General features: G+C 45.5%; 1 protein-coding gene across 1 annotated transcript in view; it reads right to left on the minus strand.

Moving 5' to 3' along the window:
* PTPRN2 (protein tyrosine phosphatase, receptor type, N polypeptide 2) overlaps positions 1 to 23,483 on the minus strand; it is a 789,125-nt gene that overhangs the window by 582,627 nt on the left and 183,015 nt on the right. The window contains exon 5 of the mRNA XM_011941545.1: positions 2,621 to 2,981. Within this exon, the coding sequence (XP_011796935.1) occupies positions 2,621 to 2,981 (361 nt within the window). The remainder of the gene's footprint in view (positions 1 to 2,620; positions 2,982 to 23,483) is intronic.

The raw sequence follows: 23,483 nt of genomic DNA on the forward strand, positions 1-23,483 counted from the left end.
ATTCCGGGGCAGAGCAGGGGGCTGTAGTGGATGCAGAGGAGCATCAGGAAAGCCTGAGAGTCACCATTTGTGGCAGACAGGTGATGCCTGTACGGGGTTCTCAATATTCTCTGTGTATTTCGTAGGTGACGCCTGTATGAGGTTCTCAATTCTCTCTGCTTATTTCACAGGTGATCGATATTCTCTGTGTATTTCACAGGAGATGCCTGTATAGGGTTCTCAATATTCGCCGTGTATTTCATAAGTGATACCTGCATGGGGTTTTCAATTTTCTCTGCATATTTCATATTTGACGTTTTACATGATGTTTTTCTAAAGCACACAGTGCTTTAGTGCAATTAGGAAGACAGTGTATATCAGAAGATCACCAGCATTGCAGGGTAGCTCAGGAAGAATGCCAGGCACATTGTGTAAATCGTAGGGATCACGGGAGAGTGGAGAGAGCACGTTCAGGACGCTTTTTCGGAAGATCCACACCTTAGGGTGTGGGAGGAAGGAGAAGGTGCCAAGGCAGAGAGGTGAAGCTCGCCAGAGGCATAGGAAAGGCGTGCAGAGCAGGAGCGTGCGTAGGAAGGGCACGCAGAGCAGGAGCGCGTCCTATTCTCTCTGTGAGCTCACTCACACCGGGCTCTCCAGCTGGGTTTCCCTCCCTTTGATGGGGGTGAGGATGTTGACTGCTTTCTGTTCCCAGTAATGAGGACAGAGGTGAATGGGGCTTTTTAAGTTGTGGGAGATGGGATAGGATAGAGAGAAGGGAGGTTAGAGAAGGAAGAGGACGACCCAACATGACCCCACTAGAAGGAGCACAGAGGCGGAAGAATGCAGGTAGAAGGGCAGCCGGCACCGGGGAGGGCCATGGAAGGCTGAGACGAGAAGCTGAAGGGGACCTCAGCCGTGTGGCCAAGGGCTGAGGCTACACTGAGCTGGAGGAGAACGGGAAGCTCGGCAGCTACACGGGACCCAACGTTACAAGTGAAGACCCCTTGATAGCGTCCAGTACCCATGAAAGCACAGGAGGCGGTGAAGACCCCCATGGTGTCTAATACCCATGAGAGCACAGGAGGCAATGAAGACCCCGATGGTGTCTAGTACCCACAAGAGGCAGTGAAGACCCCCTGATAGCGTCCAGTACCCACGAAAGCGCAGGAGGCAGTGAAGACCCTCGATGGTGTCTAGTACACAGAGAGCGCAGGAGGGAGGACCATCAAGAAAAGGGGTTTCTTGGAATAGAGCATGACTTAGAACAGAAGAAACGTAGCCCCAGAGGGAGAGGTGCTGGAGGGAAAGTGGCCACTCCAGGCAGGCAGCTCCCGTGGCAAACAGCACCATGAATGCTCCAACAGCGCTCACTCAAGTGCAGCATTGGCCTCCTCCGCTGTCCTTCTCCTCCAAGACAGGAACAAGGAGAAAGCATTGGTCATGGTCACGCGTCCTTCCCTCTAATTGCAACTTCACATTCCTTCTATTTAAAAACTGCCATAACGGCTGCATGAAGAAAGAAAGAGCGAGGGCAGGAGAGCTTCCGGCTGCAGACAGCAGAGAAGCTGATGCTCGCTCTCAGCGGCTCCCATTCAGCCTTCACTTAAGGAGCATGGGGTGCTCACATAACGCGATGCTCAGGCAATGTTTATGAAAACCGTTATCTACTTGATTTTAGTGTTTGTTATTTCCAAAGGGGAAGTCAGATTTATCACAATCCACTGCAGGATGGTCTTGGGAAAAGGCTGTTGGGAAATAAATGGGTCAGAACCTTCTCCATATCACAGAGCCACAGGAACCCGCAAACGCCCTTCTCCCCTGGGTCCGCCCCGACGTGGGTTAACTCAGGTAGCGACACCGGAAGCCACGCTCTTGGCACAGCGGTCATCTCGCGGCCGACACTGTTCACCCAGCCCATGGTGAGCAGCACGAAATCCAGACGGGGCTTCGGAAGACGTGGCCAACCGCCAAAACTATGGGCCAGGGCCACATGCTGGGCCACAGGAGGGGTGAGTTCAGCGACAAAGGACACTGGACTTAACGTATTCAATTTTCCATAACGAAAAAGGCTGTGGGCCAGACCCATCCTGCAAGCCATGTTCCCCGCCCCATCCATCAGCTTCAGCAGTAAAACTGTGAAATCGTAAAATCTGGGGAAGGGATGAACGAGAAGTGAGAAGGGAACACACACTGTCCCCAGACCCTCAGGAGCAACTCCCCCTCCCACCAGCTGCTGCATTCATCATCCCTAGACCCTCAGGATCATCTCCTCCTCCCCCCGGCTGCCGCCTTCACTGTCCTCACACCCTCAGGATCACCTTGCCCTCCCACTGGCTGCTGTGTTCACTGTCCTCACACCCTCAGCAGCGCCTTCTCTGTCCCACCCTCAGGATCACCTCCTGCCTCTCACCGACCCCTGCATTCCCAGGTCTTGAAATGACCACATACTCCTTCCCAGCACAGAGAGGGTATGAGGACCGAAGGGACCCTTCCCCACATCGTGCCCCACTCCTGCTGCAGGTCCTCAGGGGGAGTGCGGTGTGCAGACCCCACGTGTGGGAAGAATGTAGTGCGGCTGTCACTAGGAGGGGCCGGACAGAGGACAGTCAGCAAACAAGAAACACCAAGCAGGCTGGCTCACCTTCGCCTGTGCTGGGGGGGTCTTCAGGATCTCCCAGAGGTGAAGGCCACTTCTGGGGGATGGCTGGTGACAACAAGGGCCTGGGCATTCTTGAGGGTGCACGCAGAAGGTACTGTGGCTCCAGGCTGCCCTTCCCAGGGGGAGCTGGGGGCCTCTGGGCAGCATAGGCACCAAGGGCTGCCATCAGATGGTGTCTCTCCACACTGCTGTCCACCTTAGGGCTGAGCTCGTCCGGCTGGAGCTGGCTGAGGGTCCGTGGCAGGAGGTCCTCGGGGAGCTGGGCCTGCGGCCCAGGAGGGTAGGTCAGCGCAGACGTGTGGGCCACATAGGTCAGGATGCTCTTGGAGAAGCGGTCGTCACCCTGGAGGGGCAGGAGAGCAAAACAGAGCAGGAGTCGCATTTCCATCGTTAGCCAGGGGCACCAAGATGCCCTTCAGTCTCAGTTTTCAAGGTTCTAAACAGCCCTGGGGGTACCAAGATGCCCTTTGGTCTCAGGTTTCAAGGTCCTACACAGCCCTGGACATCTCTGAAATGTAAAGCCAAAACAGGACTCTCATTTTCACTCTGACCAACTCAGGTCCCAATTTCATATTTGTTCCTGCGTTATTTTTAATAACAGCTTCACGGAGATAATTCACTCACATCAGAAGTTTTTAGTGTATTCACAGAGTTGTGAAACATCACTACTAAGTCCAGAACATCCGCATCACCTGAAAAGAGACTTTGCAGCGTCCCCGTTCCTCCCTCCCACCCCGACACTGCTCATTCACTTTCGGTCTCAAAAGACACTTTGCAGCGTCCCCGTTCCTCCCTCCCACCTCCCCCACACTGCTCATTCACTTTCGGTCTCAAAAGACACTTTGCAGTGTCCCCGTTCCTCCCTCCCACCCCCACACTGCTCATTCGCTTTCAGTCTCTATGGATGAGTCTCTTCTGGACGTTTTGTGTAAATGGAATCACACCATGTGTGGCATCTGTGCCTGGCTTGTTTCCCTCCGTGTAACGCCCTCAGGTGCACCCATGTGGATGCCGGGGCATGGGCCGGGACGTCTTTCCTCTTTAAGGTGAGTACTATCCCACTGCATGTATATCCCATATTTTAAAAATTCATCCATCAGTTGATGGACATTTGCTTTTTTCCACCTTTTGGCTATTTTGAATAATGCTGCTCTGAGTATTCATTTATGAGTCTTTGTATAAATGTGTTTTCAGTTGTCTTGGGTTTGTTTGAGGATGTTACGTGGTAACTCGACATTTAACTGATAGAGGAACTCCTAAGCTGCTTTCCAGCACAGCAGCACCATGAAAAAGCTCACCAGTAATGGATGCAGACCCCAGTTCCTCTGCATCCTTGCCAACACTTTCTACTGTCCTTCTGTTTTCATTAGGGTCATCCTAGCGGTTGGAAAGCGATACCGCGCTGTGTCATTTGCATAATGCGTTAAGCCTAGTATGTCCTGCGCCTGGAGCCTCCAACTCAGCTTTAACTAATGGTCCTTTGCACGGCCGCTCGGGGTTACTGCTTTCCCAGCAATGTGAGGAGCCGCTCCCAGGCACATTCGTGAGGCTCGGCAGCACCTCCCTGGTGGCTAATGATGCTGCATCTTGGCGTGCCCTTATTGACTACTCCTACCTCTTCTCTGAAGAAATATCTGTTCATATTTTACGCCTGCACTGGTCTTTGTTTTAACCCCGAAAAGCTGCTCCCCAATACCTGAATCTCTCTTTCAGCAACCCTCAGCAGAGGCCTCAAGTGCCTTGTCTGGAGGCTTCGTTCCAATTTTTGTACTGATGACTCGAAACATGTTTGCCGCCTGCTCTTGTAACTGCAATGTTCTTCTGCAGCAGGGAAGATGCCAGGGTGTCTTGTTCGATAATTACCTATCGCATCATTTACTAATCAATGCCCTGGCTCACAGTCTTTCATGGGATTTCTGTCTATATTTTCTCCTCACTCATTTAGTAAAATTCCCCAAGAGGACATGTCCTCATCACACTTTGTGTCACTAGACAAACCAAGGCCCAGCTGTCCTCACCTCTAGGGCAGTTGTAAAAATGTGAAAAGTTCCCATATTCTACCTCGGACTTGGGCTTCATCAAAAGGTCATGGACAAGCTGAAAATTAATAATTTCCAGCGTAGAGACTTTCAGATCCTGGACACACACACTGAGCTCCCTGGAGGCATGCACGGGTGTGTGGACAACACAGTTGAAATCCCACCCATTCGTATTTTCTACGTGCACCTCCTTGGGGCACATGATCAATGTCGTGTCAGTGGAGGTGGACCCCTCAGCATCCAGCTACAGGTGTGCAGCCACCACTGGCAGTAAGGTAAGGGGATCCGACTCCTGGGTCTGGCTATTTCTGAAAATATTTGGGTTCATCTCTGGGTTAGATTTTTGAATAGCAACCTGGGAGTTGGGAAATGGGTTGATACAGGTTGGGTCTTTTTGTTTGTTTTTTTATGGTTTTTGTTTTGTTTTGTTTTGTTTTTTGTTTTTTGAGACAGAGTCTCCCTCTTTCACCCAGGCTGGAGTGAAGTGGTGCAATCTCAGCTCACTGTAGCCTCTGCCTCCTGAGTTCATGCAATTATCATATGTCTCTGCCTCCCAAGTAGCTGGGACCACAGGAACACAACACTATACCTGGCTATTTTTGCGTGTGTGTATGTTTTAGTAGAAATGGGGTTTCACCATGTTGGCCAGGCTGGTCTCGAACTCCTAGCCTCAAGTGATCCACCTGCCTCAGCCTCCCAAAGTGCTGGGATTACAGGCGTGAGCCACTGTGCCCGGCCAGTTTGAATCAGGTTCTAATTTCGGTTCTCATATATGAACTTGGGTAAATCACTTGACCCCTAGAGACTCAATTTTCTTCTGTCAAAAAAGGAAATCAGACATTATCTCTAAGATTTTTTTTTCTTTTGAGATGGAGTCTCTCACTATCACCCGGGCTGGAGTGCAGTGGCACATCTCAGCTCATGGCAACCTCCACCTCTGGGGTTCAAATGGTTCTCCTGCTTCAGCCGCCCGAGTAGCTGGGATTACAGGCATGTGGCACTGTGCCCAGCTAATTTTTGTATTTTTAGTAGAGATGCGGTTTTGCCATGTTGGCCAGACTGGTCTCGAACTCCTGACCTCAAGTGATGGGCCTGCCTCAGCCTCCCGGAGTGCTGGGATTACAGTCATGAGCCACTGCACCCAGCCATTATCTCTAAGATATTTTAATTATTATTTCTAAAGTGATGGGACTTTAGCTATCATCCAAATTGTTTTAATTTTGTCCAAGGACTAGCTGAAATCAACTATTCTTCCCCTAAGAAAGAATATGTGAGAGATAAAGAGCGTGAGAAAGAGTGAGAGCGAGCGAGAGACAGTGAGTGTCACCACAACAAACAGCCCCTGCAGCAATTTCCCACAAATTGGGTATAAGTGTCAATCTCCAGCTCAGCCTGCACTCCCTCTTGCACAGGCTGTCTCTGAACACCTGGTCAGCCACCGTGCTGGGGGCTGGGGATCTGCGTCCAAATCCCTCGTTATGTGTCTGCAAGCGGCTCTCCCCTCATTGCTATGAATGCAGTAACCTGGAGCTTCCACTCAAAGGGCCTTTAATTAAAGCTGAGTTGGAAGCTCCAGGTGCAGGACTGACTAGGTTCAGTGCATTACACAATCACAGCAGAGTGTGATCTGTGCAGTAGACTTGGATAAACAATCTATTTTTGGTTTATGTTCTGAATCAAATTAAGGTGAAGAGGAAAAAGAATACTTCAGTAGTTAGCACAAACAACAGAGCCTGTAGAAATAATAGCAAACATCGGTTTTTGCAAGCCACTCTGGCGACTCAATAGATGATTGCAGACGCTGCGGTGTTCCTCACCAAGGTACTGACCATCCCATAACCAAGAGGACCTGAGAATTGGGAATACGGGCAGTGAAGAAAAGTATTCTCCCGCTGACTGGCTGTTTCGTGGTTTGAGGTCCCCAAGGAAAGGGAACTGGCTCTGGAGCTGCCTGGGTTTAAACTACCACCAATGCTACGACCTTAGTGCTTCAGCACCTTATTTAAGTCATCTGTAAAACAAGGATAATAATAATAGTATCTTGGCACAGGCGAGTTAATGGCTATGACTACTACTCTTATTACTATTATTTACTTTACCTTATTATACCTTCATTGTTTGTTATTTTGTTTGTTTGTTTGTTTTTCTGAGATAGAGTCTCACTCTGTTGCCCATGCTGGAGTGCAATGACATGATCTCAGCTCACTGCAACCTCCACCTCCTGGGTTCAAGTGATTCTCCTGCCTCATCCTCCTGAGCAGCTGGGATTAAGGCACACATCACCATGCCCAGCTAATTTTTTTGCATTTTTAGTAGAGACAGGGTTTTACCATGTTGGTCAGGCTGGTCTCTAACTCCTGACCTCAAGTGATCCTCCCGCCTCGGCCTCCCAAAGTGCTGGGATTACAAGCGTGAGCCACCATGCCTGGCCTATACCTTCATGTTCTTTAAAGCAGTCAGAAAATCCATACCTCAACTGAGGAGGAACTATCCAATTAGACTTTTTCTTCCACTCTCAGCTCTGAGTTTAAAATTCTGTGACTCATTTTCAAACGCCCTATTGTGAAGATGTTTTCAGTCTCAGTTCAACATACCAATGATGGGAGGTTTCCAAAGACAATGTAGAATAATTTTTAAGACCATAGCTGCCCAAACCTGGAAATTAGCAGCCTAAAGGCATGGACATGGGCCAATTTCCAGTACATGTGATAGACATTCCTGTGCATGAATTCTTCAAACTATGTGTAAGCGAAATCCAGCTGAGCATCTCTGGGGTAGCCCAGCTGTGGGTATGAAGCATTCGAGAGCTTCTGCCAAAGTCTGCTAATGTTTAAGCTGACATGATATTCTACTGGGAATATTCTTCAACCCACTGCATTTCCATACGAGGAGAAGTAGAACCCAGTCGCCAACACAATGAAAAAGCCAGCAGGAAAGAAGGCTCACTGAGAGACTGGCCCAATCCTGTCAGCTCTGTGTAAACTGTGTAAACTTGAAGCCTCACTTTCACCACCTGCAAAACTAGAAAAATAATTCTGTTTTCTTTAAAACCTGCTGTGAGGATTAGGGAGAGTACAGGTAAAAGTGCCTCGCTCAGCACACAATTCAGAGGAGGAACTTGATAAATGGCAGTCATCAGCAGTATCATCATCACCATTAGTGTCAATGCCACCATCCACAGCAGCATCCCCACCATTGTCATCTTCACTATCCACAGCACCATCCCCACCATCATCACCCTGACCATCAGCATCATCCCACCATCAATAGCAGCATCCTCATCATCATCACCTTCACCATCAACAACAGCATCTCCACTATCTCCACCATCATTACCAACATCCCACCATCATCACCCTCACCATCAGCATCATCCCACCATCCACAGCAGCATCCCCACCATCATCATCTTCCACCATACACAACAGCATCTCCACCATCAACACCTTCACCATCATCACCACCCCATCATCAACAACAGCATCCCCACCATCATCACACTCACCATCAGCATCATCCCACCATCAAAGCAGCATCCTCACCATCATCACCTTCACCATCAACAACAGCATCTCCACTATCATCACCAGCATCCCTACCATCATCACCCTCACCATCAGCATCACCCCACCATCCACAGCAGCATCCCCACCATCATCTTCCACCATCAACAACAGCATTTCCACCATCAACACCTTCACCATCATCATCACCCCATCATCAACAACAGCATCTCACCACCATCAACACCTTCACCATCATCATCACCCCATCATCAACAACAGCATCTCACCACCATCAACACCTTCACCATCATCATCACCCCATCATCAACAACAGCATCTCACCACCATCAACACCTTCACCATCATCATCACCCCATCATCAACAGCAGCATCCCCACCATCATCACCCTCACCATCAGCATCATTCCACCATCAATAGCAGCATCCTCACCATCATCACTTCCTATCAGGGGAACCAGCCCCCAACATTTCAGTGTAGGTTCTTTTCTATTTTCCCTAAGTGTTGGCCAGTCTGAGAAATAAAGAGAAAGAGTACAAAGAGAGAAATTTTACAGCTGGGCCTCCAGGCGTGACATCACATATCAGCAGGTTCCGTGATGCCCACCTGAGCCACAAAACCAGCACGCTTTTATTAGGGATTTCAAAAGGGGAGGGGGTGTATGAATAGGGAGAGGTCACAGGGATCACATGCTTCAGAGGGCAATAAAAGATCACAAGGCAGAGGGCAAAATTAGAATTACTGATGAGGTTCCATGTCCTGCTGGGCACACATTGTCTTGATAAACATCTTAACAGGAAACAGGGTTCAAGAGCAGACAACTGGTCTAACTAGAATTCACCAGGCTGGAATTTCCCAATCCTGGTAAGCCTGAGGGCACTGCAGGAGACCAGGGTGTATTTCATCCCTTATCTTCAACCGCATAAGACAGACACTCCCAAAGCGGCACTCACAGACCTACCCCTGGGAATGCATTCCTTCCCCAGCGTTATTCCTTGCTGGGAAACTAATTCAGCAATATTTCTCCTACTTGCTTTCTGTAAGAAGAAAAATATGGCTCTATTCTGCCCAACCCCTCAGGCAGTCAGACCTTAAGTTTATCCTCCCTTGTTCCCTGAAGATCGTTGTTGTTCTGTTCCTTTTCAGGGTGCCCTGATTTCATATTGTGCAAACACACGTGTTTTACAAACAATTTGTACAGTTAACACAATAATCACACGATCCTGAGGTGACATACATCCTCAGCTTACGAAGATGACAGGATTAAGAGATTAAAGACAGGCATAGGAAATTATAAGAGTATTGACTGGGGAAGTGATAAATGTCCATGAAATCTTTATAATTTATGTTCAGAGATTTCAGTAAAGACAGGCATAAGAAATTATGAAAGTATTAATTTTGGGAACTGATAAATGTCCAGGAAATCTTCACAATTTACGTTCTTCTGCTGCGGCTTCAGCCAGTGCCTCTGTTTGGGGTCCCTGACTTCCTGCAACAACTTCCACCATCAACAATAGCATCTCCACTATCTCCACCATCAACAGCAGCATATCCACCATCAACAGCAGCATCTCCACCATTATCACTTCCGCCATCAACATCATCCCTGCCATCATCACCTCAACTATCAACAGCAGCATGCCCACCATCATCATCCCACCATCACCATCAGCAGCAGCAGCAGCACCATCATCACCACACCATCCACAGCAGCATCCCACCATCAGTGTCACCCCCAGTCAGCAGCACCAAACCTCTACTGCTGCTGTGTGCCAAGCCCTGGACTTCTGTGAAGGAAGAATAACTCAGACGTGGCCCTGTCCTCACACATCTTGCAGACTGAAATAGGAGTTGAGTCACAGATGTTAACAACCATAATTGAAAGAATACTATTACAGAGGTTCAGAAAAGCAATCCTGGTTTTGGAAGAATGTGATTCTCTTCAGGTGGAGGAAATCAGAGCTGCTTCCTGGAGCCAGCTGATGCAGTTCATAGAGCCACGCCCTGCACTGTACCCCTCACCTGTCAAACAGTGACACCGTTGAGGAAGTGACTCTCCTCGATCCCAACTTTACTGGGGCCAGGGGTACCAGGGCTAAAAATCAGGCCTCTTCCTTTGACAAACATGTCTCTCCTGGAGATCCACCCAGCCCAGTCCAAACGGCACAATTATGAGTTCAGGCTGACAGGAAGGCCAGGAGGTCTGGGGAGTCCCACACGGCGGGAGGCGCTGAGTGGAGGAGACTCCTGTGTGCGCACTGGTCTCTGCCCATGCTCATCAGCTGTTCTCCTGCACCGAGGATCCAAAACAAATTAGGAAGCCCAAGTCGGGACATCTTTTGACCACATAACACACGTTTTCTCCCTGTCTCACCGCCCGCAGGCAGCACTGACAGGCACATTGATCACGGCGTGCTTGCTGCCGGCCTGACAAAGCACACGGCCGCAGCGCTGTAAGCAGGCTTCCTAATGAGCTGGCACTGGATGCGGCCAGGTTTGGCTGCTGAGGTGGGAACGCTGCAGCTCTGGCTCCGGCTCGTGAGTGTGGGGTTGGGATGACTTCACTGTGCCTTTCCGTCTCGGGCCGTAGACAGGTGATTCTGGCAGCTCATTTATTTTCTCTGTCTCTCTCTGTGTCTCTGTCTGTCTCTGTTTCTGTCTCTCTGTGTGTCTCTGCCTCTGTCTCTGGCTTAACACAGTAGAAAGTGTCAGTGTTTAACAGTGCTCAGGCTCTCAGTGGCCCACTCATGTGGAGGGGAAATAATGGTGGTGTCATTCTTACCGACAGCGCTGTCTCCAAGACAAAATAACATTTTTGTATTCAGGGAAGCAGCGGGGTCTCACACTAGCATATACTGTGCTGTCTCTGCAGCCAAGGTACAGAGCTCTCAGACTGAAAAACACAACCCCGCATGGTTTTTAGAGTTCACAAAATCTATGAGGTTGAAGAGGTTAAGTCCTAAACAACTTAGGATCAACAAATTTGTAGCGAGTTGACAGTATCACGAGGCGCCAATGTGAACGCCTGGATATCTGCTAATGACGATGCATTCTGCGAGTCTGGAATTATCGGAAGGCTCGCGACGCCATGAGGCCAGCGCTGCTCTCACCCCCTCCTGCTCCGAGACTCACGATGCCGTGAGGCCAGCGCTGCTCTCAGCCCACCCTGCTCTGCCCGCCACTCTTCCTTCTGTCACTCCTCTGGCTCCTGTTTGCGTTTTGGCCTTTCCAGAAGCTGCACCCCAAAGCCTCCTACCTGGTAAGTGAAAAGCACAGTGCATGATTAAAGCAGCGAGTTCCAATCCATATCCCATCCACCTTGGCCTGGGATTAGAGGTCAACTGACTCAGAACCACCCGGAGGATGGAGGGACAGGCATCGCCACGGGGCTGTTATTCACTGAGCACTACACCAGGCTGTTTTCGGCTTTACATGCCTTAATTTTCTCTAACTCTCTCAGTGACTCTATGGTACAGACACGATTATCCACATTTTGCATATGAGGAAAGAAGATCCTGCAGCGAGGAGAGGGCAGAGCTAAGACACACCCCTTCTCCCCAGCCTCTCTGTGTCTGTCACATCTCAGACACCCAACACGCCGAGTGAACAGAAGAACAGCATGCAGGCCAGCTTGCATGGAGCACAGGTCTGGGCAGGGAGGGGCTGCTAGTGCAGGGGGGTGGCACCTGTCACTGCGAGTGTTCAGTGGAGGGCAGGGAGGAAACCAGGGTGACAGTCAGGACGACAGTGGCCAGCATGCATCAGCCTGCTCTGCCTCAGACACTACTGTGTATGCTGGGAGCAGAACACCACACCCTGGGCACACTTTTCCACCAGAGCTCCGCTTCCCACCAAAGGTCGTGAGAACAATCGCATGAGGGGGTAAACTTAAAAAACTCAAATGAACATCGTGAATGTGGCATCCAATATGTGGAGGCCACGGTCCTCATCGCTGTGTGCCTCCGCACCTGCTCCTCCAGGTGGCATGGCTAAGCAGAGGGCTGTGAGGGAAGCTGTGTCCCCAAACACAATCCCCTATGGTGGCCCCCCTCCAGAAACAGGGCCAGGGGAAGGTGGGCTTGTTGATCGCATCTGGGTGGTGATAGTTTGGGGCTGTTCTGGATAAAGCCACTGGGGGCAGTCATGGGCCAGCCTTCCTGTGAACACAGGTGTCCCTCCTCTTGGGTAAACATCAAGAAAGGAACTGCTGAGTCCAAGAACAGACATCTCTTTAGCCTTCAAGCATCTTCCAAATACAGGTTATAACAGCTTGCATTGCATTCCCACTAATTTGAGAATTTCTATGTCCTCATCAAGAGTTGGTTTTATAGATTTTTTTTTAATTTTAGCCAATCTAGTGACATGAAGTAGTCGTTCTTCATGGTTTTGTGAGTAAGGATGCTCAGCACCTTTGATGCCTTCTTTGGCCATTTGTATATCTTTTTATGAAGTATCTGTTCAAAGTTTTTGTGCATTTTTGTGTGGGGTTACTTGTCTTTTCCTTTTGCAGCGTTATTTAAGTATAATTGACATATAATCAACAGTACAGGAGGCATGACAATGAACACGTCCATCACCCTGAACACGTCCCGGTGCCCTGGAGACACTGCCCTCTCCCATCCCTGTCCACAGCTCCAGGCAATCCCGACCAGCTTTCTGTCCCTTATAATCCAGTTTGCATTTTCTACGGCTTTCCAAACTGGAATTGTAACAATAGGTCCTCCTTTGTCTGTTGGTCAACAGACATGAGACTCACTGTGCTGTTTTGTGCATCAACAGCTCATTCCAGTGTATTACTGAGTAGCACTCCGCTTTGTGGATCAAACAAAATTTCTTTGCCCATTCACTTTCTGATAGACATTTGGGTTTTTTCAATTGTGGGCACTTACTATGAAAGCTACCATGAAGATTCGTGTGTAAATCTTTGCACACATGCTTTCACTTATCTTGAGAAGTGGGACTGAAAGTTACAATGAAGATTCGTGTGTAAATATTTGAATACACACATGCCTTCACTTATCTTGAGTAGAAGTGGGATTGAAAGCTACAGTGAAGATTCGTGTGTAAATCTTTGAATGCACACATGCTTTCATTTATCTTGAGTAGAAGTGGGGTGGAGGGATCACAGGCAGGTAGACATTTCACTTTTGAAGAAACCGTCAAGACGTTTTCCAAATCGTTGTGAATGTTTTACGTTTCCACGGGTGGCATATGAGAGGTCCAGCTTCTCCACCTCCTTGCCAATACATAGCTATGATGGTCAGTTTTTTTTTTTTTAATTTTAGCCGTTCTTACAGGTTTGTAGTGGTATTTCACTGTGATTTCAATTTTCATTTCCATAACGAGGAATGATACTGAATATTTCACACTAAATCGTCACTCATTTGTCCTCTTCGGTGAAGTGTTTATTCAAATCTTTTTGCCCATTTTTTTTTATTTCAATAGCTTTTGGGGTATGCATGGTTTGGGTTACATGAATGAACTGAATAGTGGTGAAGTCTCAGATCTTAATGCACCCATCATCCAAGTAATGCACATTGTACCCAGTATGTAGGTTTTTAAAATCTCTCTCCCCTCCCATCCTCCCACTTCTGAGTCTCCAAAGTCCATTAGATCACTCTATCTGCCTTTGCATATGCATAGCTTGGCTCCCACTTACAAGTAAGAACATAAGGTAATCAATTTTCCTTTCCTGAGTTACTTCACTTAGAATAATGGCTTCCAGCTCCATCTAAGTGGCTGCAAGAGACATTATTTCATTCTTTTTCATGGCTGAGTAGTATTCCATGGTGTATATATATACACTACATTTTCTTTTCTTTCTTTCTTTTTTTTTGTTAGATGGAGTCTCGCTCTGTTGCCAGGCTGGAGTGCAGTGGCACAATCTCGGCTCACTGCAACCTCTACCTCCCAGGTTCAAGTGATTCTCCTGATTCAGCCTCCCAAGTAGCTGGGACTACAGGCACCCACCACCACACCTGGCTAATTTTTTGTATTTTTCGTAGAGACAGGGTTTCACCATGTTGTCCAGGATAGTCTTGATCTCTTCACGCCATGATCCACCCGCCTCAGCCACCCAATATGCTGGGATTACAGGCATGAGCCACCGCACCTGGCCTACATTTTCTTTCTTTATCCACTCATCGGTCATTGGGCACTTAGACTGGTTCCGTATCTTTGCAATTGTGAATTGTGCTGCAACAAACATATATCTACAGGTGCCTTTTTGATATATTGATTTCTTTTCCTTTGGATAGATACTCAGTAGTGAGATTGCTGGATCAAATGGTAGATCGACTTTTAGATCTTTATGAAATCTCCATACTGTTTTCCATAGAGGTTGTACTAATTTACATTCCCACCCGCAGTGGATCACAGTGGATAAGTGTTCCCTTTTCACCACAGTCATACCAACTCTATTGTTTTGTGACTTTTTAATAGTAGTCATTCTTGCAGGAGTATGGTGGTATCTCATTGTGATTTTAATTTGCATTTCCTTGATGATTAGTGATGTTGAGCATTTTTTTCATATGTTTGTTGCCCATCTGAATATCTTCTTTTAAGAAATATCTATTCATGTCATTTTTCCACTTTTTAATAGGATTTTTTTTTTTCTTGCTAAATTGAGTTCCTTGTAGATTCTGGATGTTGGTCCTTTGTCAGATGCATGGTTTGCAAATATTTTCTCCCATTTTGTGGGTCATCTGATGACTCCTTTTGCTATATGAAGCTTTTCAGTTTAATTAGGTCCAATTTATTTTAGTTTTAGTTGCGTTTGATTTTGGGGTCTTACCCATGAACTCTTTGCCTTGGCCAATGTCCAGAAGATTTTTTCCTAGTCTTCTAGAAGTTGTATGGTTTCAGGTCTTAGATTTAAGTTGTTGATTCATCTTGAGTTGATTTTTGTATAAGGTAAGAGATAATGAGGTAGGAGGCAGGACTCAACTTCAGAGGCAGGGCTCGGTTACTGAACCAAATTAAGGACTAGTTAAAACAGGGCTAAGCTGGGAGCAGCTTTCCATAAGCCACACCCACCAATATGCCATGTCAGTTTACCCTTACCATGGCAACACCCAGGAGTTACTGCCCCTTTCCATGGCAATGACCTGATGACCCAAAAGTTACTACCCCTTCCCTAGAAATTTCTGCATAAACCACTCTTTACCCTCATGTAATTAAAAGTGGTTATAAATACCACTGCAAAGCCTCCTTGAGCTGCTGCTCTCTGCCTATGGGGTAGCCTGGCTCTGCAAGAGCAGTCACAGAGCTAAACCATTGTCAGAGCTGTAACACTGCCTTTTCAAAAATGTTGCTTTCTTCTATCTCCAGCTTGCCCTTGAATTCTTTCCTGGGCAAAGCCAAGAACCCTGGAGGGCTAAGCCCCACTTTGGGGCTCCTTACCCTGCATCAATAGAGATCCAGTTTCATTCTTCTACATGAGGCGATCCAGTTTTCCCAAAACCATTTATCAAACAGGTGTCCTTTCCCCAGTTTATGCTTTTGTATGCTTTGTCAAAGATCAGTTGGTTGTAAGTGTTTGGGTTTGTTTCTGGGTTCTTTATTCTGTTCCATTGGTCTATGGGTCTACTTTTCTACAAGTACCATGCTGTTTTGGTAACTCTAGCCTTGTAGTATAGTTTGGAGTCAGGTAATGTGATGCCTCCAGATCTGTTCTTTTTTTTTAGGATTGCTTTGGCTATTTGGGCTATTTTTTGGTGCTTTATGAAAATAATGTTGGTATTTTGATAGGAATTTCATTAAATGTGTAGATTGCTTTGGGCAGTGTGGCCATTTTCATGAAATTCTTCCAATCCGTAAGCATGGGATGTGTTTCCATTTGTTTGTGTCATCTACAATATATTTCAGCAATGTCTTGTAGTTCTCCTTATAGAGATCTTTCACCTCCTTGGTTAAGCGTATTGATAGGTATTTTATTTATTTTTTGAAGCCTTGTAAAGTGGATTGAGTTCTTGATTTGATTGTCAGCTTGGTCATTGTTGGTACATAGCAGTGCTACCGATTTGTGTACACTGATTTTGTAACCTGAGACTTTCCTGAATTCATTGATCAAATCTAGGAGTCTTTTGGAGGACTCTTTAGGGTTTTGTAGGCATCTGATCATATTATTGGCAAACAGCAATAGTTTGACTTCCTCTTTTCCAGTTTGGATGCCCTTTATTTCCTTCTGTTTTCTGACTGCTCTGGCTAGGACTTCCAGTACTATGTTGAATAGAAGTTGTCTTCTTTCAGTTCTCAGGGGGAATGCTTTCAACTTTTCCCCATTCCTTATGATGTTGGTTGTGGGTTTGTCATATATAGCTTTTATTATTTTGAAGTAAGTCCCTTCTATGCCGAGTTTGTTGAGAGTTTTTATCATGAAATGATGCTGGGTTTTATCGAATGCTTTTTCTGCATCTATTGAGATGATCATATGGTGTTTAAGTGTTTATGTGACATATCACATTTATTGACTTGCATGTGTTAAACCATCCCTACATCCCTGGGATGAAACCCACCTGATCATGGTGTATTATCTTTTTGATGTGCTGTTGGGTACAGTTAGCTAGTATTTCGTTGAGGACTTTTGCATCTATGTTCATCGGGGGTATTGGTCTATAGTTTGCTTTTGTTCATTATTTTATCCCTGATTTTAGTATCAGAGTGATCCTGGCTTCTTAGTTAGGGAGGATTCTCTCTTTCCTGATCTTTTGGAATAGTTCCAGTAGAATTGGTACCAATTCTTTGAGTGTCTGGTATAATTCAGCTGTGAATCCATCTGGTCCTGGGCTTTTTTTGTTGTTGTTGGCAATTTTTAAGTTACTGATTCAATCTCACTGCTTATTATTGGTCTGTTCATGGTTTCTATTCCTTCCTAATTTAATCTAGGAGGGTTGTATGCTTGCAGGAATATATTCGTGTATTCATTTCTTCTAGATTTTCTAGTTTGTGTGCATAGAGGTGTTCATAGGAGTCTTGAATGATCTTTTGTATTTCTGTGGTGTAGTTGAGTTTATTTGAATCTTCACTCGTCATTTCTTGATTAATCTTGCTAATGGTCCATCAATTTTATTTATATTTTATTTATATTTTCACAAAACCAATTTTTTTTTTTCACTGATCTTTTCTATTTGTTTCTTTCTTTCAAGTTGATTTAGCTCTGTTCTGATCTTTGTTATTTCTTTTATTCTTCTAGCTTTGGGTTTAGTTTGTTCGTATTTCTCTAGTTACTTGATGTGTGACATTAGGTTGTCAATTTAGGCTCTTTCAGACTTTCTGATGTAGGCATTTAGCATTGTAAACTTACCTCTTAGCATTGCTTTTGCTGTATCCCAATAACTTGTGTCACTATTATCATTCATTTCAAACAATTTGTAAACTTCCATCTTGATTTCATTGTTAACCCAAAAATCATTGAGGAGCATATTTTTTGATTTCCATGTATTTGTCTAGTTAAAAAAATTCCTTTTGGAGTGAATTTCTAGTTTTATTCCACTGCAGTCTGAGAAGATACTTGATATAATTTTAATTTTTAAAAATGTATTGACACTTGTCTTGTAGCCTAGTATATGGTCTTTTTTGTTTCATTACTTTTTCTTCTAAAAAGATGGGATACATGTGCAGAACGTGCAGGTTTGTTACATAGGTATACGTGTGACATGGTGGTTTGCTGCACCTATTGACTTGTCTTCTAAGTTCCCTCCCCTCTCCCCTCACCCCTCAACAGGCCCTGGTGTGTGTTTTTCCCTCCCTGTGTCCATGTGTTTTCACTGTTCAACTCCCACTTATAAGTGAGAACATGCAGTGTTTGGTTTTCTTTTCCCGTGTTAGTTTATTGAGGATGATGGCTTCCAGCATCATCCACATCCCTGCACAGGACATGATCTCATTCCTTTTTATGGCGGAATAGTATTCCATGGTGTATATGCACCACATTTTCTTCATCTAGTCTATTTTGGAGAATGTTCCATATGCTCATGAGGAGAATGTATATTCTGCAGTTCTTGGTTAGAATGTTCTGTAAATATCTGTTAGGTCCATTTTTTCCAGAGTGTAGATTAAGTCCATGTTTCCTTGTTGACTTTCTGTTTCAATGATCTGTCCAGTACTGTCAGTTGAGTATTGAGGTTCCCCAGTGTTGGCATGTTGCTACCTATCTCACTTCTTACATCTAGCAGTAATTGTTTTATGAATCCGAGAGCTCCAGCATTTGGTGCATATACATTTAGAATTGTAATATCTTCTTGTTGGATTGGCCCTTTTATCATTATTTAATGACCTTCTCTGTCTCTTTTTACTGTTGTTGCTTTAACGTCTGTTTTATCTGATATAAGAATGCTCCTGCTCACTTTCGGTTTCCATTTGCATTGAATATCTTTTACTACCCCTTTACCTTAACTTTATATGCATCTTTATGTGTTAGGTGAATCTGTTGAAGACAGCAGATATTTGGCTTGTGTCTTTTTATCCATTCTGCCAATCTGTTATCTTTTAAATGGAGCATTTAGGCCATTTACATTCAACACTAATATTGAGATGTGAGATACTGTCCCAGTCATCATGGAGACAGAAAGTGTGGCTTTCAGGTCACATCTATCCCAGTCCAGTAGCAAAGCCAGGTTCCAGATCCTGTGCTTGTAGCTGCAGCGTGCTTCCCACTCCCTGCTGAGTTATGGCCAAGGGATTTTGTCCCTACTCGAGATTAGATTGCAAATTTTAGTTGGGAGCTTCTCTCAACCTGTGGCCACTGCCTGAGTCGGCTGGCAGACTTCCACAAGGCCCCCTGTGAGGCAGAATGGCTTCCCCAATCCATGCTGGAGACTGGGAATGCACACAGGGATCTTCCTGCTGCTTCTCCTACTTTATATTCTCCACTGCTCCCTAAATCAGTCCCAGCACTGGGTTAAGGTCCCACCCCCATAGGCTGAATTCCCCAGTGGGGGTGCATATCTCAGAGGCAGTGTCTCCCCCTCACACTGTGGGGCTTACAGTTCTCCACTTAGTCCACAGTGTCAGCTGCAGCCTGCCACTGCTTTCAAAGGTTCTGTGGTTTCTTTCAGTTTTCCTGTCAAGTTCTGGTGTTGCTGCTTGGAAAAAAGTTCACGGTGTGAATCTTTACACACTATTTTGTCTTTCCAAGTGGGAGAGGCATGCTAACACTGCTTCCAATCCACTGTCTTGGAAAAAAAAGATGTCCATTTTTAATGTGCTGCTTTTTATTTTAGTTTTTAGAGATTTTTATACTTTCTGAAATTCTTTTTTTAATCGTAAAAAGTACTATTTGCAAGTATTTTTCTAAGTCTGTGGCTTTTCATTCTTTTGTGTGTCTTTCAAAGAAGTGTCTTCTTTTGAAGAAGAAAATTTTAAAATTTTGACAAAGTTCTAGTTATCAACTTTTTAAGGATTGTGTTTTTGTGTCATATCAATACCAATTTGGAGGTAATTTCCACCTTAACACTATTGAGTCTTTAGACACATGACCATGCATATATCACCATTAATTTGTCTTATTTAATTATTCTAATCAATGTACTGTAGTTTGGTTGTACATTGTCTTACACATATTTTAGATTCAACTTTAATTATTTCATAATTTTTATGCTACTATAAATGATATTTTTAAATTCATATTTAATTGTTGTTAGTATACAGAAATAAATTAATTTTTGTGTGCTGACTTTGCACTCTACAGCATTACTATATTTACTAGTTTTAGTAGTTTTTCTGTAGCTTCCACCAAAGTTTTGACAAAGGTTATCATGTAATCTGAATGCCTCTCGTTTCTTCTTGTTTTATTGCACTGGCTAAGATCTTCAATGCCACAGGCAGGTGGATCACCTGAGGTCAGGAGCTCGAGACCAGCCTGGCCAACATGATGAAACCTAGTCTCAACTAAAAATGCAAAAATTAGGCAGGCATGGTGGCAGGTGCCTGTAATCCCAGCTACTTGGGAGGCTGAGGCAGGAGCAACACTTGAACAGAGGTTCAAGGAGGCAGAGGTTTCTGTGAGCCGAGATTGCGCCACTGCACTCCAGCCTGGGCAAGCAGAATGAAATTCCGTCTCAAAAGAAAAAAAAAAGATCTTCAGTGCAATGTTGGATAGAAGAGGTAAGAGCAGACATCCTTGTCTAATTCCAGATTTTAAGTGGAAAGCATTCAGCCCTTTGCTGTTTGGTGTAATCTTAGATGGAGGTTTCCATCAAGGATGAATGCTGGGTTTTGTCAAATGCTTTTTCCAGTATCTACTGAGACCATCACATGGTGTTTCTTTTCCTTGTTACTAGGATGAGTTATGTTGGCTGATGTTCAAATGTTTGACATACCCTGTATATCTGGGATAAATCTGCCTTGATTATGATGCAGTATTCTTTCTTATATATTGTTGAATTTAATTTGATAAAAATTGTTTAGAATTTTTGTTTCTATATTTCTGAAGAATAATAATCTGCAGTTTTCTTTTAAAATCTTTTTCTGTATGATTTTGATCTGTTGACATTTATTGAGACCTATTTTATGGCCAGCATTTGATCTAGTTTGGGAAATATTCTATATAATATACTTAAAAAGAAGGAGTGTTGAGTAGTTTTTAGGTGTATCATTCTATAAACATCACTTAGTTTATATTGGTTAATGTTGTGGTTTAAATCTTCTCTATCCTTACTGATATTTTATCTATTTGTTTAATCAGCTACTGAGAAAGGAGAGTTTCAGTCACTAATGCTCATGATGGATTTATATGTTTCTCTCTTTAGTATTCTCTTACATTTCCTTTATGATTTGAAGCTCTGAAATTGGTTCATAAAATTTTTCTATAGCATCTTGATGAATTGACCATTTAGTCATCATAGAGCGTCTCTATCATGAATAACACTATCAGTCGTGAAGTCCACTCTGTCTAATATTAACATGACCATGCCAGCCTTCCTGCCTTTCGAGTTTCCATTGTACACATTTTCCATCCTTTGGGTCTAAGTTGCCTTCTTTGCCTGTGCTTGGGTCTGGGCTCCAGTGAGACTCAAGATCCCTTTATGCTCTGCACTCAGCCACCAGGTTTCTCAACCTCAGGGGAGCTCTCTCTGCTTTATGGTCCAAGTGTCAGTTTGGGGGTTTCTGAAGCTTCTCTTCCTTCTTGGTCCCACCTGGCTTTCTGCATCCTTAGAAAGATGCAACAGATGTTTTTCCACCATGCTTTCTTGTCCCCAGCCTTCAGAAGGCCACCGTGGTACACTCTGTAGAGGCCTGGTGCTCCTTGGCAGGATTTCTCCCAGCCCCCTCCCTCCTTCATCCCTGGTGCCCCAACTCATGTACTCAGTGAAAGCCCACAGGAAAGAGGTGGGGGTGCAGACACTCACTCTGTGCAGCCTGTCTCTCAAAGAGCTTCTTAAAATTTAGGCCGAATTCTCCCCACTTCCTGTGACTGGCTCCCGCTTCTTCCATTCCAATGCACATGAAAGAAGCTGTGGTCTCCTCTCCCTGGTGTGAGTTCATCACTTTCTAAATGCAATCCTCTCCCTGGAATGGGTTCATCCATCCCCTTCTGAATGCACTTCATCCTCTTTTCCTGTGTGCTCAGCTCTGGCACATTTCTCCTGGGGCTCACGCATGTGGCTGGGGTGGGAGGGGAATGGGCTCCTGACACTCTGCACCCTACGTACATCGTACACCTGCAGGAGGTGCTTCCTGGTCGTCCTCCAAGGCCATCCTCTCGGAAGCCCGCCTGGGCCACCTGCCCCCTCTGGCATGACCACGCCTGGGCCCACCTACCCCCTCTGTCAGAAGCCTGACTGGGCCACCTGCCCCCTCTGGCATGAGTGTACCTTTACCTTCTGTGTTCCCTGCATCACAGAACTTGCTTTAATTTTTTAACTGTATTTTTTGCTTGTTTGTTTTCTCCCTCCTACCCAGTAAAACTGTAAAATCCTAAAGGGCAGAAACTAACTTTCCTTAACCATTTCCTTAACCCAGCACCATTTCTTGTATGTTAAATATGTTTTTTAAACATTTCCAAAATAAATCTGCTAGTTAATGGTATTGGTAATCAATGAATTTCTGATTAAAGCTCCTCAGTAACACAGAGTGGACAGGGAATTTATGGTGTTCTGCAAGATGAGTACAAGGACTGTGAGCCGGTGCCACCATAGTCAATAAAACAGGAAGCATTACCACCCTAACAATGCAGAAGTCATAACGACCGACACCTTGATTTAGCGATCAATAAGCGCTCAGTTAGTGTTTAAACGAGGAGAAAGCTCCGAGTCATCTCGCTAATGAACAAAGAGAAAGAGCGTGATTTTATTCCCAGTGGCTTCTTTTATGACGTCACCGGCACGAAGGCCCTGAAAGGCAATATGTTTAGGACATTTCTCCATCACTTTTGATGATGGATACATAGAAAACAATGATTTATAAAATAATTCACAGGAAGTTGATTGCACCTTGAAAGACCATCAGTATATAAAGCTTAAATTTCCAATTAAAATATTTCATCAGCTGAGAGAGGCGGGGAGAAGCCGTGGCCCAGATCTCTAAGTCCCTATACTCACGGGGCAGCACAAAATCTGCCCGGCAACACTACAGCCTCCGGTTGTGCACTTCCTGTGCTTATTCAGTCTTTGTTCATTAGTGAGATGACTAACAGCTTTCTCCTCATTTAAACAGTGGACAGAAAAGAAAATGAGTTCTGGGTTTTCATGCATTTTTTTAAATACTGAGAAGCATCTACCTTAACAAAGAAGAAAAATACCTAAGCCAAAATGCCACCAAGTGCTCATTTTCTGAATAACCGTTTGATGGCTGTGCTAAATGTCTGTGTGCCCGAATGACCACGGAACTCATTAATTCAAACTGGGACACCTCCGAGGGGGAAAGAATGACTTCCTGAGAATTATGCTGAGGAACGGTAGAGACCAGCACTGCGAGGCCGACCACGGTGTGTGGGAGGTTCCAAGGTGACAGAGCCAAACTTATCAGAAGCTGGCCCCTGGCTGCTGGTGGAATATTTGATATGACGGGTGCCCACGCCCCTCTCCCGGATTCCTGTTTCTTGAAATGGAGAGCAGGCCAGATGGGGGCAGTGGTGGAAGACGCTCCTCTCCCATGCACCCAGCGGCCCTGGGGAGCGGCAGAGCCGGGGGATGCACCCCAAGAGATCAGCCCCAAATGGACCGTCACAAGCTCCCAACGGAAGGGATGTTCTAGTGCAGAGGCAGCTGCCACGCTCGCCCCCCACATGGGGAAGGCCGCTACCCTCGCCCCCCGCATAGGGAAGGCCGCCACGCTCGCCG

Source organism: Colobus angolensis, unplaced genomic scaffold (assembly GCF_000951035.1).
Source record: "Colobus angolensis palliatus isolate OR3802 unplaced genomic scaffold, Cang.pa_1.0 Scaffold2, whole genome shotgun sequence".
Taxonomy (NCBI): Eukaryota; Metazoa; Chordata; class Mammalia; order Primates; family Cercopithecidae; genus Colobus; species Colobus angolensis.